At 40.3% G+C, this 20,002-nt stretch overlaps 1 protein-coding gene across 3 annotated transcripts in view; it reads left to right on the forward strand.

Annotated features, from left to right (window-relative positions):
* The window catches only part of ndst3 (N-deacetylase/N-sulfotransferase (heparan glucosaminyl) 3), a 43,731-nt gene extending 26,813 nt beyond the window's left edge, over positions 1 to 16,918 (forward strand). For 2 of the 3 annotated variants that reach the window (XM_079653975.1, XM_079653976.1), the window contains 9 exons: positions 1,955 to 2,137; positions 2,675 to 2,771; positions 3,691 to 3,814; positions 4,319 to 4,493; positions 4,905 to 5,075; positions 5,439 to 5,548; positions 13,364 to 13,466; positions 14,500 to 14,610; positions 15,777 to 16,918. In XM_079653975.1, the coding sequence (XP_079510101.1) occupies positions 1,955 to 2,137; positions 2,675 to 2,771; positions 3,691 to 3,814; positions 4,319 to 4,493; positions 4,905 to 5,075; positions 5,439 to 5,548; positions 13,364 to 13,466; positions 14,500 to 14,610; positions 15,777 to 15,806 (1,104 nt within the window). In that variant the 3' untranslated portion in view covers positions 15,807 to 16,918. Of the gene's footprint in view, positions 1 to 1,954; positions 2,138 to 2,674; positions 2,772 to 3,690; positions 3,815 to 4,318; positions 4,494 to 4,904; positions 5,076 to 5,438; positions 5,549 to 13,363; positions 13,467 to 14,499; positions 14,611 to 15,771 lie in introns of all 3 variants that reach the window. The other variant, XM_079653977.1, reaches the window with a different exon arrangement.
* Positions 16,919 to 20,002: the final 3,084 nt, after the last annotated feature.

The following is a 20,002-nucleotide window of genomic DNA, read 5'->3' on the forward strand; positions in this document are numbered from 1 at the left end:
CTGTCTCTCGCTCTCGCTCTCATTCTCTCTCTCTCCCTCTCTATTACTTTCATGCACACACATCGGCACACACACACACACATACAGTACCTCACCGCCTCGGCCAAATATCATAGGGTATTGAGTGGTTTGAAGGGTACATAAATCACTTTTTGATCACCTTGCCTGCTTTAGAAAAAGCACAAAACAACACAAAGAGGGAGAAGTGGAGTCTGAAATGGTTTACAGCCTGTGATCGCGCAGGTCAGATTTGTCTGCATTTGTAGTGTATTAGTAAAAAAACGTTTCATTTTACACACACACTCTCAAACACGGCTGCATGCCTTAAGAAAATCCCTTCTCAATCCCAAATGTGAATAGATGTCTCCTGTGAGACGCTGTCAAATTGAATTCTTACACTCTTCTTAGAGCAGTGCTTCTAGTTCTCCATCCATGCTTCGAAGAGCAAGGTTTCTGTGTTTTGACATTCTTGTCATTGGAAAGGACAAGCAAGCAAACATTTCCTAATGGCTTGTGTTTCTGTTGTTCCTGGTTGAGTGCTTGGTGATGCCTTGACAGTGGTTACAAATTGTTGCCCTAACATCACCCGGATTGATATGAAGCAGGCGCTGCTGGATGATGCGTTGCTGGTTAGCTTAGATTGAGCACAAGATAGGAAGGAGCTGGCAGATGCACACATTTGCCCTGACAACGCAAACGCACAGCTGCATAAACAATTATGCTGACACACACATGAAAAATGGCTCTGACATGCATACCCTTGCTCTTCTCTGTTCCTTCTCTGTTGCGTTCTTTGTCACAAAGACACACAACTAGCCACAGGCCCTCCCACAGTGTTTCACACACGCACACAAACATCAGTATTCGGGGGCAATCAGTATTCCGAACAGCTTTCCAGGTCGGCCGGACGCTGATCCATCAAACCCCGACACTGTGTCGCTTTGTATCTGCAGCAACCTTCAGCGTTAAAGAGGAGCACCGACAGTCCTCTGTCACCAGGAAATTCACTGTGTGTGCTTGTGTATGTCTTTTTCTGTGTATGTGTGTGTTCATTCACATTCATAGTAGACATTCTCCTAAATATACTTACAATCATCCATGCACACACTCACACACACCAAATAATTCATATCTTAATGGCTGATGTTACCGTTTCATCCAGACGCTTCACGTTCCCAAGCTCCCTCCAATCACAAAAGGAGTCTGTCTGTGTGTGTGTGTGTGTGTGTGTGTGTGTGTGTGTGTGTGTGTGTGTGTGTGTGTGTGTGTGTGTGTGTGTGTGTGTGTGTGTGTGTGTGTGTGTGTGTGTGTGTGTGTGTGTGTGTGTGTGTGTGTGTGTGTGTGTGTGTGTGTGTGTGTGTGTGTGTGTGTGTGTGTGTGTGTGTGTGTGTGTGTGTGTGTGGCAGCTATCTTAGCTTGTCTCTTTGATCAGCCTATAAAAGCACTGAGGCGTGGATATATAGCCTGGACCAACACACTATCGCTCCTTCACTCCCTCTAAGTCTCTCCTTCTCCCTCACACACATTAACTATCATGAACACACACCAACACCCTCGGAAACACTTTCCCTGTGTGTAGCTGCATCTCTCCCATCACCCGGTGGCTGTCTGTTTTTCTCTTTATATTTGAAACTGTATTGCGCCAAAAGTTATTATAGTCTTGCATCACAAAAAGTGAGTGTGACTCTTTGAAAAGTGGTAGCAAATGTTGATACCCAATGGACTGCTGCTCTGTTAGTGACTTTAAAATCATCACACACTGAGAAATAATCTCAGCTTTCCACTGCAGTCACAACAACAATAATTAGATTTACCGCACTCCCTTTTTTTTTTAATAACAAACATGGGAACTTGGGAAATGATATTTTGACTTTATCACAATTTTGCACACAACAGTTTGTGATTTCCTTCTCTCCATTTATTTCTCCTTCCCTGTCTCTGTTTTCCACCCTAGATCAGTATATTCATGACGCATCTGTCTAACTATGGCAATGATCGGCTGGGTCTTTACACGTTTGTCCACCTGGCTTCCTTCATTCGATCCTGGACCAACCTGAAACTCCACACACTCCCACCGCTGCAGCTTGCACACAAGTACTTCCAGCTTTTTCCGGAACAAAGGAATCCACTCTGGCAGGTGTGTTTGCTTGAATATTTGAACACATGTACTGGCTTGTGTGTTTTTGCACTTGCCTGTACATTTTTTTATGTACAATTCAGTGTTATTATGTGGATTCAATGATGTTCAGGAATAACACAGGTTGTAAAAGCTGTTTGATGTGGAAAGTGAGCAGATCAAAACTATTCTCTTTTGTATGTTAAAAACGAAAGAAAAAATGCAATATTATTATGTTTTATCTTTCCATAGAATGAACATGTCACCATACACAATTGCAAAGTATATATTGATAAATTGCCCAAATGTCATAGTCAAATTTATAATGGTTTATTGAGAATTCATTCTACACCGTGCTAACTTTGTCTCACACGTCTGAAAAAGAAGGAATTCAAGATTAAATAGCTTTCTGTAAGTAAGTGAAACAATAATATAAATCAGTCATTCTATGTAGTAAATACTATGAACTCAATAATTGCCATGTATGTTTATACTTGATCTCTATATGCAGCCTACACCATGAGTCTAACCTCTATTCCTTTGTCTTTGCCTCTTAAGAACCCTTGTGATGACAAACGACATAAAGACATCTGGTCTAAAGAGAAAACCTGTGACAGGTTACCCAAGTTCATGGTCATAGGGCCACAGAAAACAGGTGAGCTACACACAACAGAGACACCTCTTCTGTGTGCCCAGGTGTCGAGATCATCAACATCAGAGCCTGTTCATCTAATCCCCACAGCTCCCTTGGTCCTGCCAAAGGGAGACAAAGGAGGAGGCTCTTACCTCCTTTCTTCCACCCACTATCTACTTTAGATGCACAGAGATACAGTGCTGAGCCACAAACCTCTCCTTGTATGGCTTTCTTTCTTTGAAAGAGACAAAAAAAGGAGATGTCTACGCTACTTGGCTCCATAGAGCAGCCTTCATGTTATCTCATGAATTCTAATTGCCGGTGTTTGATGTGAGAGGTGAGGAGGTCCTACAATGCTGCTAATTACCGGATGAAGGTTTACTAAATGGGAGGAGGGGTCACTACAGCAACGTTAGCACTCTTACAACAACTACGGTTCTCGTTTTATTGCGGTGTGTGCCTCGCAATGAAAGATATGTTGGAGCAAATAGGAAACAGGGTGAGGGGATGTAATACAATGCATAGGAGTAGTGTTAGGAGGACAGGGTGAAAAGAGGACTGCTGAGGGTGAGACAGAGGGCACGACCAAAGCCCCAGTGCTTATTGGTGTCAAATGCTTTTGAACGATTTGATGGGGAGGCCTGTGATCATCATCACACACACACACACACACACACACACACACACACACACACACACACACACACACACACACACACACACACACACACACACACACACACACACACACAAACACACACACACACACACACACACACACACACGGCATTATCAGCAAGATATCAATCTTGCCGAGGAAAAAGATCATCCAATATGGATCAGTGGATGACAGCTCTCACCCATACTGACGCACACACAAAGACATCTCTCTACTGAGCTGAATTAACGAGCCAGTTATGAATTATGCCCTTTCTTCCAGGAACGACAGCACTTTATCTCTTCCTACTCATGCATCCCTCCATCTCCAGTAACTTTCCCAGTCCAAAGACTTACGAGGAGGTCCAGTTCTTCAACACCAATAACTACCACAAAGGAATTGACTGGTGAGAGCACAGACACACACACCTATCTTTCATGCACTCTGTTCCTTTTAATTGGTGAAACCTAAGGTGAACAGGGACATTATAGACATCCACTTTTCATTTTTGCAAGGTTGTTATAGACTTGAATGTGTCTTGCAGATTTCAATGATACATTAAGCAGATCAAAACAGTTCAAAAACATCTTCACAGTGATATTTTAAGCCTGCAGACATATGGCTGCCTAAATTGACCCATAAATGTGTTACTTAGCTGACAGAGACACAGCTGGTGCAATCTCCAAAGTCATCCAGAAAGCTTTAACTCTTAAATTGTGTCATTAAACACATTGAAAATATGCTATCAATTCAATTTTAGGCTTGTTGTCTATGCACAAGGCCATTCTTTTGTGACTGTATCGGACTTTAAAAAGGATGTGTAATGCTGTAGTCCTTCTGTATGAAGTGTGTATCACAAGTGTGTTTATGTAGCATTTCCTTTCAATGTTCTGTTTGTCTCTTGCCTCAGGTACATGGAGTTTTTCCCTGTGCCCTCTAATGTTAGCACTGACTTCCTATTTGAGAAGAGTGCTAACTACTTCCCCTCAGAAGAGTCCCCCCGGCGAGCCGCTGCCCTGCTGCCCAAGGCCAAGATCATCACCCTGCTTATCAACCCCTCCGACAGGGCCTACAGCTGGTATCAGGTATGTACAAAAACACACAAAATGTATTTGATATTTGATTGATAAATGTTGTTGTTTTTTTACTCTCATAAGCTCCCTGCTTCATTAGATGACCTGCTTTATCTCTGTATTGATTTTAATTAAGTTTGGAGTTGAAGCTGTGAGTCTGGAGTTAATGAACATGATTTTTATTAAACGTCTCAGTGCGAAACATTTCACAGGAACCTGAAATCTCTTGCTTAAGTCCTTTTGATGAATAAGACATGCATTTCAACAGCATACCTGCTCAAATGTTATGTCATTAACAACAAAAGATGGTGTCCATCCAGGTTTAAAATATACTAGTGCATGTTTAAGAGGAGGAATGAGATCAATTGTACAATAAGAGGGCATTTTTTAAGCATATATGGCTGAATCTGCTTACGTTCCTAGCATCAAAGAGCTCATGAGGACCATGCAGCCCTGCGCTTCACCTTCTATGATGTCATTAGTGCAAGACAGGGAGCCCCGGCCGAGCTCCGCTCCTTGCAGAACCGCTGTCTCCTCCCCGGTCTGTACTCCTCTCACCTAGACAGGTGGCTCACTTACTACCCTGCTAACCAGGTATGCACAGGCACAGACATACATGCACTTTTTGTTATTCTAAATGTGTATGTTAAACATATTTTTGGTTATTATATTTGGAAGAAAGTGAGAGAAAGGAACCTTTTTTTTTCTTCTATATAGTGTATTGATTATTACAAATTTAACTGAAGGAATGGCTGACAATATTATTAGATTTCAATGAACTTAGATGGGTGTTACACAATGTTACACTTACTACTGCTTTACCTGAATTGTAGATGTTGTTACACAAATAAGCCGCCACCATGCCATTACCTTTGTTCAGTACCAAAGTTATTTGTTACTACCTTACTAGCTTGTAAATAGTACCCATTGTTACAGTATGAATGTATCTGTGTTTAGGTCATGATCATAGATGGCCATCAGCTGAGAACTGACCCTGCAGCAGTGATGGATGAAGTCCAGAAGTTCCTGGGAGTCACTCCTCACTTCAACTACTCCCAGGCTCTTACGTAAGTCTCTATTCCTTTCTCTCACCAGTCTGTTCCACCTCAGGGCTCCTGTTGTTGGCGCACCTTTAACCTGGAATGCATCATAGGAATGATTAGATATTAAGGTTCTAACAATCCAAACCCACATTTTTGTGAATCCTGCCATCTACTGGTGAACAGTGGGGCCTTAAAATGGGACACCTCTTCTTTGCCAGTTTTTGGTGCCAGGTTGTGTTTGAAAACCACAACAGACAGTGGGTGTTTCTCAATGTCGAGGACGCTTGCTTGGTAGCACATGTCTTCTGAGTCACTTGCTCAATCTTTATTTATTTATATAGCACATTTAAAACAACCTTCAGTTGACCAAAGTGCTGTACAGGCAATAACTACAATATTAAATAACACAATAGGAGTACAATAATAAAAGAATATAATAAATAAGAATCCTTCCTAGCCTCGGAAAACAAAGAATTGTGTAAAAGGCTAACAGGGGGAACATTGCTAAATGGGCTTGCTTTGGCAAACGTTATGGTCTCCACTGCATATGCCCTCGTTCTCTCCTTACTTGTCCAGCCAAACCCACGCCCCTGGATCTTTGTATATTCCCTGCAATCCTGTAGTATTCTGTTTGTGATATTTTCCTCTCCACTTCCTTGTAGCCTGACCCAGTATGACAGAGCAAGTTTCTCTCTTCTGATCTCCAGAGGTGTCTCTCCTCTCGGAGTCGGCTTGACTCGGTTTGCATTTAGAAAGAATGCACAAATGTGTTTAATCGTTAATGTCAGATACAGTATGTACTAAGTAAGTTCCTGCTCAAGATTAGATTCAACTTTATTGTTATTGCACAGATTGCAGTTAGGCTACTGAGACAGCGAAATGCAGTTTAGCTTCTAACCAGGAGTGAAAAAAGCAGTAAAGTGAAAAGTAATGTACACAATCTACAGAATAAAATATAGAATGAATTGAATGATAAATAAACAGTGAGGGGTATGAATACACTAGATATAAACAGTAGCCTGTGAGCAGTATGAACAGTGTGTATGAATATGCTAAGATATATAAAGTTAAGTATGAAAACGGTAAGCAGTGCAAGTATAGTATAAAATATATAGATATTCATTTCATGATGATAAACATTGTGGAACAATGATGAAAAATGTGAATGGAAGTGGCGACGTAAAACTGACACAAAACAACAATAAACTTTAGCCGAGCCAATTGGAGAGTTTCATCACCAGCACGGGGTAAAAACCACCAATGAGCGCTCAGCTCGAGATACCAGCGAGTCGTTTCCCATCAAGCATTTCGCTTCCGCAGCCCGTGGAGAGAAACTGCGCCGCCTCGCTCTCAAGGCTGCCGGCGTCTTTGTCCCGCGAGATTTCAACGTCTCATGCAGTCGAGCCTCCAGAGCAAGTCGGACAAAAAGGCTAACCATCATCATGCAAGGCACTAGCAAGACGGCGGTCGCAATTGCGCAGGTCTGCGTCGGTCTCGCTCATTTCAAACTAGTGGCTCTGGAGCAGCTTTACTCGACATTGAGAAACGACCAGGGTATCTGTTTATTGCACACCCTTGCTTGGATACAATCATTTCCAACGTAAGAACGTACGCCCTTATCAGCCAGGTGCTAAAAACCGAATGCAACTATTTAGTATGTTAATTTCTTCGTCATCTATCCGTCATTATACATGTGTGTTTACACTGCTCCGTTGACCATTGACTTCCGGTAAAAGTTCCTTCAAAAACAAGAGTCCCGATCTTATTACTATCAAAATTAAATTGCAAAATGAAAACTTTACCATAAGAAAAATATTGGCATACAAATATAATCACTTCTCTGAAAGGTAACTCATTTTAAATATAGTTAGACATATTAAAGGTAATTTATAATAATACAAATAATAATATTAATATTAGTAATAAGCTTTATATTTGTATAGCACCTTTTATACAAGAATTGTAGCCAAACTAGCTTCACAGCAGTTCAATAGACAGATTAGTATAACATGACAGGATAAAAGCAATGTAGAGGAGCAGCTACATTTCAACACATATATCCACGAAGATTAATACATGAAGACTTGTGACTCGGACTTGACTTGGACTCTTCTTGGGTGACTCGGACTTGGACTCGGACTCGAACACAGGTAATGATGACTCGGACTCGACTCGGACACTCCTTGGGTGACTTGGACTCAGACTCGAACACAGGTAATGATGACTCGCAGAGTCGGCCCGACCAATTAAGCGACATAAGCAGCCGCTTAGGGCCACGCAGCCACTAAGGGGCCCCCTAGCAAAAAAAACTAATATTATTATTATTATTATTTTTATTTAAAAAAAAAAAGATCTCAGTACACCGTTGCCGTGATAAGTATGTTTAATTAATTGTGTTAATATGCCTAGATTGCCTACTCTCAAAGGCATGTATTATATTATTGAGTCAATAATATAATACATTAACCGTGCTTTAACTGAACCTCATCATGACACAGGAGAGGACGACAGGATTGTAATTTCCCGTGTTCAGTGAATGCAACAGAGGCAAGACACCAGACCAACCAGAGAGTTGAATGGAAATAAACATCTGTCTTATTGGCTGACAGGTACCTATCCTGTGAGCTGTGACAATGTTTAAAATAAACTGTCAGTCAGACTCAGAGTTTTTGAAGATGGACATAAGAAAACATTTTCTTAAAAAATACGACAATTCTCAAGTGGTTGCTCACACAACAACCCCAGAGCCACCACTTGAGCCAGGTAAACAAGGTATGTAAATGTCAGTAAACTTCCAAGTTATGCGAATATGTAAGCAAAGCATAAATTACAGCTACGTTGACGTTACTTTGATTCGCGGGGGTAAGCTAAACCGTTAGCAAGTAGCTATAGCTAGCCAGATATATTAAATAAACACTTTGTCTTACAATCTAAATGTAATGTTTTTTAGCGTTACCTGGTAATTTCAAAGAAAGCTCTCCATGGAAAATGTTGACTTACTGTTCGACATGAAGCTAGAAGCTACCTTACAGTACACAGTTGATCCGGAGTCCTGTCAGTTAAAGTGTTTCATAGTTAGCTTAGCTAAGCATCAACCTAGCACTGAAATATATGGATGTTATGTGACAGTATTTCTGAGAAAAAGTCAGCTGAAATGGTGGCATAGTTGACACTGCTTTACGTATCGACAGCATGTTTGAACGTATTTGCAGCAGTAAATGTGGCTGTTTGGCCACTGACGTTGCCATAACAACACCTGAATTTAAATGTGCAACCTCTTTTTATGACAGATTTTTGCAAGAAATTATAATTGTTCTGAATGATATTCCTATTGACAGCTAGTTTCTATGTGAACATTATGAGATGGACAGCCAGAGAGAATAAATTAAAAACAGTTATGAAATACTATATGACAAAACAGGAATACAGTTTAAGTGATTTGTAAAATATCCATACAGAAAAATCTGTTTACAGCTCTGTTCCATATGGGTGTTGAGAGATGTATCCATAGATCTCTTAATTTTGCTCTCAAAGTGCACCAGATTGATGTTTTTAACTTCAATATTTAAAAAAAAAATCTTCCCGGGGGAGCATGCCCCTGAACCCCCCTAGAGTAGGTTAGGTCCACGGTGTGTATGCTTATTTATACAATATGTGTACTTATGCTAACATCATAAGACAAAAGTTGGTTCCGTGTTGTGTGTAGTGAGAACACGCTAGAGTGAGGGGGCCCCCAAGCCAAAGCTTGCTTAGGGGCCCCAAAAGTCTCACTCCTTGGGTGACTCGGACTTGGACTACGACTCGACTCTGACTCTCCCTAGGTGACTCGGACTTGGACTCGAAAAGTGGGGACTCGAGATGTGACTTGGACTCGTGAATTGGTGACTTGACTACAACACTGGCCGTAACGGAACCGGGGAAACGGAGCCCTCAAACGGTAACGGGTCCCAAGATAGGTAGGTCTGCGGACGGAACGCTCTGGGGGGCCAAACGGCTCCGTGTGTATGCCCTATACGACATAGCCCCGCCTCTCCCACCTCTCCTGCTCACCCCCGCGTCATTGCTGATGTGTTTCGCCAACAACAACAAAACAGTGTTCCGAGTGTTTCGAGCCAGTTCCCGGTATCTCGCAGGACAGTGCACCCAGCAGGAGCCTCCAGCAGACCCCTTCGCACGGTTCCCTCGTCCCTTGGAAGGCGGAGAGGTGGGTGTTTTTCATCTGCTGGTGGACTACCGGGGAGAACGTCCTGCTCGGGAGCCAGGCTCAGAGTTAGTGGCAGTGGGTGCGGTGCACCTGCCTTTTACAGCAGGAGCACACGCTCGCCTCGGGGAGGCATGAACTACATGTTGCTCAATCCACCGCGGAGAATAAACAGAAGGGCAACCATGGCAACCATGCTCTGGGGTCTTATTCGCTGCTTTTGGTGTATTTTGTGGCGGAAGTACAGCGCCACTTACAGGCCCGGTATATGTACTACAGCATCTCCAGCGGGTCGAGCGGTCTTTTACATTACATGTTACTTGTAAGTCGCTTTTATCCAAAGCGACTTACATACTCAATACTGTGGACAATCCCCACAGGAGCAATTTGCGGTGAAGTGTCTTGCCCAGGGACACAACGACATGCTGACTGCAGTGGGGTTTTGAACCTGTGACCCCCTGATCCCAACACCAAGGCTTTATCCACTGCGCCACACGCCCATCCGTCTTGTGTGGACGGACACGTTTATCGAGCTGATACCGTGTGGATGGAAGACTTTTTTGATATTGAATTCGGTTCGTTCTCCGTTTCGTCTTCTCTACATTTCGCAGCCTAAATGTGGCAGGTATTTTTGTGAAAGGCTTAATCTGAGGAATGACTTGATAAGCTTTAATTACTCAAATTGGTGTTGATCAATGTTCAACACTTAATCTCCTGCCACTCATATTTCAGGCATACTTTCTAATCTATTCAAAAATAATAACTGATTACATTGCTTGTACAAATCTGGAGTTCACAAATAATAATTGTATTACATATTGAAAACATGAATATGTTCAAGCAATAAAGTTGTATACCTATTCTTTTATCAGCGTCAGCATCCTATGCTGCTGGCCCGGGATCAGATCCCAACAGAGCGTTGAATGTCTCACTTACAGTGCCTGTCTGTCTGTGTCACAGCTGTCTCAATATAAACAAGGATGGAAATGTTGGCGCACTGCTCAATGCCAATCAGAAAGAATTAAAGCAGCAAAGAACTAATGTGAGTAACCGAGATTAATAACTAATGCAACTACGTCTACAGTTCAAACATATCTTTGCAGTCTTTCAGATAAAAGAGGCAAATACATTATCATGTAGCTGTAGTCACAAAAGATCAACTGCATTGACCATTGATCACCTGAGGCACATTCCCAATAGTTGTTAACAGCATCCTGTGTATATTCTGAAACACAGATACGGTATAATAACCTCCTGAGACCTGGAAGAGGAAATATATTTTCTTTGAAAATAAGCAATCATTAGTGTTTTTTGTATTTTTCATAATATGTCCTTTGTAGATGAACAGAAAAGTTTATTTTATTTTGACTATAAATAAATAATTATCTTTCTTCTAAAATGCTTTCTTCTTTGATCAATATTAGAAAGAAAAAAACAATCTCCTGACAGCTCAATCTCTGACACTCCCTGAGTATTTTCTTCCTCACTTAGTGCTTTGTTTACTTAAGTATATTTCTATTCAAATATATATATAGCAAAAGCCAAATCACATGTGGATTTAATCATTAGAAAGCTCTTCACATTACACCAGGACTCAAAAAGGCTGCATGCATGGTGTTTGAAAAAAAGGTGTCAGTGTCATGTCCCCCTCAGAGAACAAAATGTAGACCAATGTATTCAGTCTTTAATATGTGTAATATATTGGAAGTGAAAACTCGAGCGGAGGTAAGCATATTCTAGCTTTGGCCCCCTGATGCTCTGTTTCAACTCATAGAGAATATGACCTTCAAGTTTGGGAGGAGTGGTAAACAGTTTATTTACCTCAAGAACCTCTCATCAGAAGGCCCACAAAGCCTCAAATCTCCAGACAGGGACATCTCAAATGTGTAGCTCAAATTGGGACAGAGAGTCCGTCTGTTCTGAATCCCAAGCTCACATGCATGCATATAAATTGTAAAGAGATGCATTTTGAGTGTGTGTGTGTGTGTGTGTGTGTGTGTGTGTGTGTGTGTGTGTGTGTGTGTGTGTGTGTGTGTGTGTGTGTGTGTGTGTGTGTGTGTGTGTGTGTGTGTGTGTGTGTGTGTGTGTGTGTGTGTGTGTGTGTGTGTGTGTGTGTGTGTGTGTGTGTGTGTGTGTGTGTGTGTGTGTGTGTGTGTGTGTGTGTGTGTGTGTGTGTGTGTGTGTGTGTGTGTGTGTGGAGTAACACAAAAGCCTAATCTTTCTATTCTCCTTCTCATTCTTGTGACATGGCAGCGGTCTGACAGATCCTCCACACTGCAGCCTATTTATTTAATCCCCCTCTCCTTTCCTCCTCCTGTTCTATCAGAGGGAAACTGAAGGAGAAGCACTTCAGTCTTTTTTCCCTTTTATTCACCCACTGATGCATGCAGATAAAGACACATATTTGCATTTTTCAGTCACAACCACATTAGCCCTCAAACTCTCACCGCCAGATAGCAGTTAACAATGCCATATGTTTACCTCTTTAGAAATGATTTGTACTATACTGCAAAAGCAAGGTGTATGGATGTATACATGCATGCAAAATTACTAAGAAATCAACATTATGCATACAGTGGATTAAGATATGTATGGAAAATCTGTACACATGCAGATACAGTATACCCACAAGAGCTGTACACATGAAAACACAACTTAAATACTTATATTCTGTATATGAACGTACAGAAAATACATAAAGTATTTTAAATAGATGCATATGTATTCATGCATATACATGGGACATCAAGCACATGTTTTTACCAGAATACTTTGCCGTGAAAGTCACCCTAGTCTCCAGGTGACAGGTTGTCACATGACATGCTGCTGGGAGCCTTCACACTCTGCTAATAGGAGAGGCAATTTGGCTTCAAAAGGGATGGTCATAGAGCCAAGAGGAAAATGTTATACATCGATCAAATGTATTAATATCTTCCTGCCTAACATTTATATACATTTCAGTAATGAAAGAAGGACCCATCTAAGCAGGGACACATACCTCAGTGATTTTACGTTATATCTGTTATCTCAATGCTATTATCTCTCTTTGGGAGCCATGTGTTTGAATTTCTGCTTTTCAAAAATGTAAAGTTGTGATGTCTTTATCTTTATCTGGTTATTTAAAGAAAGAATAGAACAGATAGAACAACATACTGTATATATTATAGTTAGAATGTTTCAAATGGAGTACATAAGCATTACATTGAAAGCAATACATCAAAACTAATTAAGATGATATGTATACATGCCCCGATGCTATATATACATAATACAGTAATAACCAGTGTATTACTGCATTAACTAACCAACAAATTATACTTGTGATTATTGTGAGTCTGCATTGAGAGGGAGAGTGCGATGGAGAATAGCTTATATCTAGAAAAGGGCTGCGCTATGAAGAGAGGCGACATGGAGATGGAGGCTGATAGAGACAGAGATGAAACGAGACAGTGTGGCAGTTAGAGAGACACCGATAGCAGGAGAGTGCCAGACAGTGTTGAATGCGTAGTGGCATTTATGTCTAGTCCAAGATGAGCTTACTTTCTTAAAAGAAGAGACACTACTCTATATCCGGACTGAACTGACTTCTCTTTTACATTTCTATTAAGAATTCTTTCTCTCCTTTTCTCTTCTCTCAGATTTGACCCTCAGAAGGGCTTTTGGTGCCAGCTCCTTGAGGGGGGAAAGACAAAGTGTTTGGGGAAGAGCAAAGGGAGAAAGTACCCTCCCATGGAGCCAGAGGTAAATGTTTACATTTTCATTTGAAAAGTGCACAGTGTGGCAAACGAGTATATGCATTGAATGAAAAGTAAGAAAAAGAGTCTAATAAAACAGAAAAAGCAGCAGCCTGACTGACAGTGATACACAGTCCCCTTCATTGCTGTGGCAACATTTCCCACCGGGCTCAGCGTTGGGGTGGAAACTGTCAGACAATCAGATCCAGGCAGAAAGTTACAACCTAATTATGAGGACTCAATAGTGACACAACACCCGTGAGATGGGGAGGGGGGGGGGGGGGAGGAGCGAGGGATAGGTGGAAGGAGAAAATCCAATCCATAAATCTTTGTGCTGGCCTCTGATTCCACAGAGGAGAGACCAGACCTGGCCGACAATGAATCACACATTTGCTCTCACATGAAGACAAATGCACATAGATGCAATTTGTCTTCCCTCATGTGCTCACACATGGCTAATGGTTGTGTCTTAGTGTCACCTGTAATTAAACTGTATTTGAGTGTCCACCAGGGGGAAATAGGAAAGGACAGATGAGGAGGAAATAAAATAAAAAGAACACCAGGGGAGAGGCAAGATGGAGGGAGTTAACTGATTTACAGAGGAGGGTGGGAGATAATGGATCTCATACATCCTTCATGTATCTTTCTCCCTCTTTCTCTAACCTCTCTTTCCCTAGCCCTACCAGTCGGCACTTAGTGGCCCCAAAGTCCTATTGAAGAGAAATAAATAAATCTAAAGATGGTGGCACCTCATTAATCTCTCTCAATTTCTTGCTTGCCCCCTAATTTAATTTATCCTCTATCTATCCCTCTTTCCAACCCTTTTTTTCCATTCTTACTTTTTTTCCTCCTTGCTAATGACTCTCCCAATTCCTTGTCTATTTCCATATGTCTTACTCTACCTTCTGTCTTCCTCATGGACCACTAATTGTATCTTGACTTACCACATTTTTTTCTCTCACTCCATCTCCCTTATTCACCATCAGTGTCTGCTCATCTTCTTATGTATTTTGTTCTCACCCTTACTCTACTCTCTTCAGGCACACGCGTATCTCTCCCGGTACTACAGGGAACACAACGTGGAGCTGTCAAAGCTGCTGCATCGCCTCGGACAGCCCCTTCCCTCCTGGCTAAGAGAAGAGTTGCAGAAGGTCAGCAGCCACAACATTTGCGACATTTATCAAATGAAGTTATCATTTTTAAATGGTCTTACGTCAGCAAATAAAAAAATAAAAAAGCTCTTAAAGCCAAGAAAATGTGGTTTTACATTGGTTTGTGACTAATTAGGCAACAATCAGTGTTACAGTTAAAAATAAAAGATACAACTTTTCTTTAAGCATGTTAATCTCAAACACTCATCAGGACTGTGCAAGTGTGTTTTAATCAGATATTTCAGGCTGGTTTGTCGTGTAGGCCAATGAGCAAAACACAGCATCATTATGTTGTATAAGAAGAACTTATTCTTGGCACAACATAAGTAATCAAGTAATTGTATAAGCTACTGCCGTAAATATCCAGTAAAAGGTATTTGCAACTGTTGAAAAAAGGTCTTAATTCACCAAGAATTAGTTGCAAATTTGATTTACTCAAGATAGTCAACAACAAAAGCGATAAGCCATGGACGAACTACAACATCTATAGGAAGTCTGACGCTTAGATCTAAGCCTAATCCATCTTTTAGACAGTGCTAGAAACAAAATAATAATAATACATTGTATTCATCTATCAGGTGCTCAAAGACGCTTGAGGATTGAACCCCACCACAGTCATTGATTTGGATTGAATTGGTACGATGAAATATATGTCATTGCCCTTAGTTAAACACACAGCAACAGCAAAAGATTTAGGACATGATGAGATGATTCAAAATACAAAGAAAATACAAATATCACTAACATGTAAGCAAAGCAAGACATCTTTTTGAGTACGGTAATTACTTCATAATCCACTCAGGTTATTCTAAGCATGTGGCTGTGAAGCTTCCTGGTGTAATTGCTGCTGCCGACAGTGGTCTCACCTTGATCTCTGCAGAGCCCTCTTTCTACTGCAGTGCTCAACAATGTTTTCTTTGTCTGCGGATTTGTTTGTGCAACTGTTTGTCACTGTTTATGAATCAGAAGGAGCCACTTGACACGGCTGCTTAGGTTTTCCAGCCAATTCACAGCAATCAGAGCCTGTTTTCTTTCCCTTTTTCATGGTTGGCATTTGAATCAATAGGCGAAGGAATTGGATTAAATGACTTTTTCTTATCTTTGTCCTTTTTCTCTGTTTTTTATTCTCCACCCCCTCCATCTTTGTACCTCTTTCTGAAGGTTAGATAACCTTGGCATCCATTAACCAGGGTTAAAGGTCAAGAGGTCCAAGACCAGGAAGTGACCAGGAGCACCTGACCTTCAGATGCACTGTCTGTGGCCTTTTAGTGAACCCTGAGGTGATGGCGAGGACAAGATGCCTTGTTTCACCTCGGAGCTAGGACACTGCTGGAAGGAGCCGAAGGCATGAAAGCGCAAACAAACTTTGGCGCTCTGAAAGTGAACTCTTGAAAGAATGGATGGAGGAATCAGAGTTTCAGAAGACTCTGACAGCTCTAAAGAAAGCGGGACTAAAAGGAAGAGCCACGTTAGGAAGATGAAGAGCAATCTTTGAAGGTCACACGCTGTTCAGAACTTTTGTGAACTCTCGTGCAGACCTGCAGTGACTTTGATGGTTATCACTTTTTATTTTATTTTCACCTTTAATTTATGATGCCAGGACAGCGCGGGTCAGCTGTGCGTGGTTCCCATAGAGATGACTTTGCACTATGTTCCGTTCCACTTATTTTCAAGACAAAAGAAACGCCGCCTTTGTGGTTTTGTTTTAATATTTTTTATAGTGTTGTTTTGTCACAATAAGAGTGTATAAGCAGGGAGGATAAGTGCACAGACTCAGGGTGGGTGACTGGCTGTCACTTTCCATGACAGGTTCTTATTAATTTGTAAAAAGTTGTTTTAAGTGAAGATAGTTTCTGGTAGATCTGGTAGCCTTGTTCACCCTTAGAGATGTCACTTGAGGCTTTCACTAGAAAGTGTGGACTAGAAATTAGTCATTGCAGCAAGATGCATTGCCCACTCATTCTTTTCCTTTGACAAGCCATGCAGAAGAACGCTGTGTCCATTTAGCAGAGCATGAGCACTGATGACTTCAGCGCTGAAGACTGAGGGGACATGAGTTTGTGGGAAGTAAACTGAGCAAAATGAGCCTAATGGATATGACACTTAATTCCAAGACTCTTTAAGTAGCTACTGTAACAGCAGGCAGTCTTTGTTTTGTAAGTGTCTCATTTAACTTTCAACCTTCTTTTTCTTTCCTTTTAAAAAACCAGTGGCCTACGTTGTCGAGCTTCAATCTGAATGCAAAAAAACCTCTAAATGTCAAACACACAAACCAAAATTAAAGAAATCAATATTACTGAGTGCATAATATGTGTCTTTTGTGACCAAGTACACAACACAGATAACCCGTATTGTACAGGGACACACCATCATACTAACATTCATTCACAAATGATGTGGCATAAATGGTTGACAGTATCCTCTTTGTCCTTTTAAGGTAAGTGAAAATGGCATGGATGACAGTTTGCTGTTTGACACATTTTTCCTGTCTTTGGTTTTAACACAGTAACCATTAATGTTTTAAACAATATAAGACATAACACACCTGATTTCTTTTCTCAGACGTACTTGAAATGTGAGCCCATACTTCAATGGACAACTAGGTAATCACATATCAGAGGGTGTGGTATGCTGCAGTAAGGGTAAGGGTTGTAAGGAGAGATTGTATTTGTTGAGCAATGTTTTGTTAAAGTCTCTGATCATAAAATTAAGAACATTTGCAATAAAGCCTGAATGTGACAGAGAAGATTTTACATTACCAAAGCGGCAGCTAAAGTTTAGCCATGTAGTCACGAAAGGAAAAAATGTAAGACTGTACTCTGGGAGAAATCAATTGAAACATCCATGGCAGAAGTAAAGGACAACACTCAGCATGTGAATGTCAGATAGTGAACATATGGTCTATATTTGAAAAGATCCAAGGCACTTTCAACACACTTTAAACTCAAAGAACCCTTTTTGCCAGATATGGATGAAATTTGAAGTATACAATAAAGCTTCCCATAAATCACTAATCGTATCTACAGTAGCTGCATCCTTGCAGGAGTCCATTGTGTTCGTAAGGAGATATAACTGACTCTGTTAGAGGGCTGAAATAATCCAGTTATGGCTCATCGACAGCAGGGTTCGACCTTTAGAGTTCAAAGCGGTGAGTAATACCAGGAAGCACAATATTTTACATATTAAGTCTGTGGTCTGCAGATACGGTACAGTTGAAATAAATTGTACTTTATAGGATATCAGCAAACAGTCATAATGTTTTAGGGATATCAAATAGGAAATGTTAAAATAAGTATGTAGATCTGTTGTTCCAAAAGGCTTTTTTAAGATTATAGTTTAAATAATTCAAGTTTAAATACAATGATACATTACATTACATTACTCGTGTTGTACATAGAGATATAAGAAAGTAACCCAAATCCCCAAACTGTAAACATATTTCCAGCCATCTTCAAAAGCATCTGGTTAAAGATGATTTTTCTAGCAGCCAATTTTAATCCGCATGAGATCACTCTTGTTCATGTTTTAGCAGTTTTCTCAGATCTTTCCCAAGTGTTGCCAGATTTTAAGGGATGGAAACAGATATGAGCAGAAATAAATTATCCGTTTATAATGAGACCTTCTGTTCTGCACCTCTGGTGACATCTAATATAAGCTCATTAGTGCAGAGAGCTAGAGGTTCAGCGGGAATAGCAAAAAGAAAAAGACAAAAAGGGCAATGCTCCCTGGATCCTCTGTTCATCAGGTTTTTTGATTGTATATTCACAATATGTTTATTCAGTACCTTGAACATTTTTAATATAAAACCAGCACAAGAAAGCAAAAATCATTCAATTGAATAATTGTCATAATAACCAGTATGAAATGCAATAGAATCTTCAATTCAACTATCCATAATGTATTTAGTTAACGTGTATATATTATGTTAATTGTTTATCAATGGTTTTTGGTAAATGATTTATTTTAAGTTATATGACATTTACACTTTTTTTTCGGTGGACGGGGAATAACAAAAAGTTTTGATGTTAGATTTTCCATTATAATAACCTTAGAAAATGAGTTCCAATGTGTTGTAATGTGTGATAGTGACCACAGGAGGGTGCTCTTACAAATTAAGGACCGCTGTGTTTTGGCTGAGAGAAGTTCCGTCAGTTTAGGCAAAACATTTAGCAGGTGTGAAACAAGATCAGAAAAATGTATATTTATCCTTGTGCCTTCTAAGCTTATTCGTTAAATTAAGTAGCTTACTCCTTTCTAATATGTTTGCAAAATACCGTGGAATAGTTTAGCAGTGTGAAACCATCACATCTGGTTGACTCATTATTTTGATAATATATAAGGAGGAAAAAGGGAATGGTACACTGATATAAAGTCCTTAATGCATTTAGAGCAACTTGATAAGCGAAGTTACATTAACGTGATATTCAAAATCTAAAGCTTATCTAAAAGTAGAGCCAAAAAATCGGATCAACCCCAAATATGAGAGTAATGACAACAACATTATTTTTCTGATGCCTTTCAAAATCGTTTGAATCATTGTGGGCTCAAGTTATGTATTTTGGTTTCGAAAATGCTATAGATGATACATTAAGTGTCAATGTCCAGGGTACAATGTTCTATGTGGGGATATAATTATTGTATATTGCTGTAGAAGTAAATTCAATTCTAATTGCAAAGGCCATTCATACAGAATTATGAACCAGTTTCATGTAATGGGTCAACCACACGACGGTGCTGTTCTGTAACATACTGTACTGATATACTGTAAGAGGAAGTATTTAGCTTTTTAAAGACAAAACACTTTCACTAAATGCATGGGAAATGTACTGTAGTGTTTTGTTAGAAGAAACAATGCCATTACATAACTGGTCAAAAGTTACATTAATGGTGCAAAACATATTGTTTAAGCACATGAGGAACAATAACAAATTCTGGGAAGATGATAAATGTGATTTTTTCTTCATGCCAACATCTCATGCAGCCTCCCATTTAGTCCCAGTTCTTAAGTTGTGTTGAGTCAAAATTACATGTTTGCCTTGTAAATAAGGACAACTGAGAAAATGGCTGCCATTTACATAGTGTACATAGTGTGACAAACCAGCCACACTGTGTCTGAGTGTGCGTGCATACACATTGTCTGACACAGTGGTGCTCACTTTGACAGTTTGCAGTCAGAAACAAACCTGAAAGGGCTCTTTCAGATGTGGGAGGATCACAGAATGTGTGATATCAAGTGCGAAAACTCCCTACAAATATTTAGAGTCACAAAAGGTTTTTTACCCAAGTGTGTCATTGTGAAAGTTTGTGTATAGTTGTGTTGGTAAATAAAAAATAGATAAGACTTAAGAACTTAAACCTTTGATAAAGGTGTTATCCTTGATGTTCTTGATCC

This window comes from Notothenia rossii (genome assembly GCF_949606895.1).
Source record: "Notothenia rossii genome assembly, chromosome: 1".
In the NCBI taxonomy this organism is placed as follows: Eukaryota; Metazoa; Chordata; class Actinopteri; order Perciformes; family Nototheniidae; genus Notothenia; species Notothenia rossii.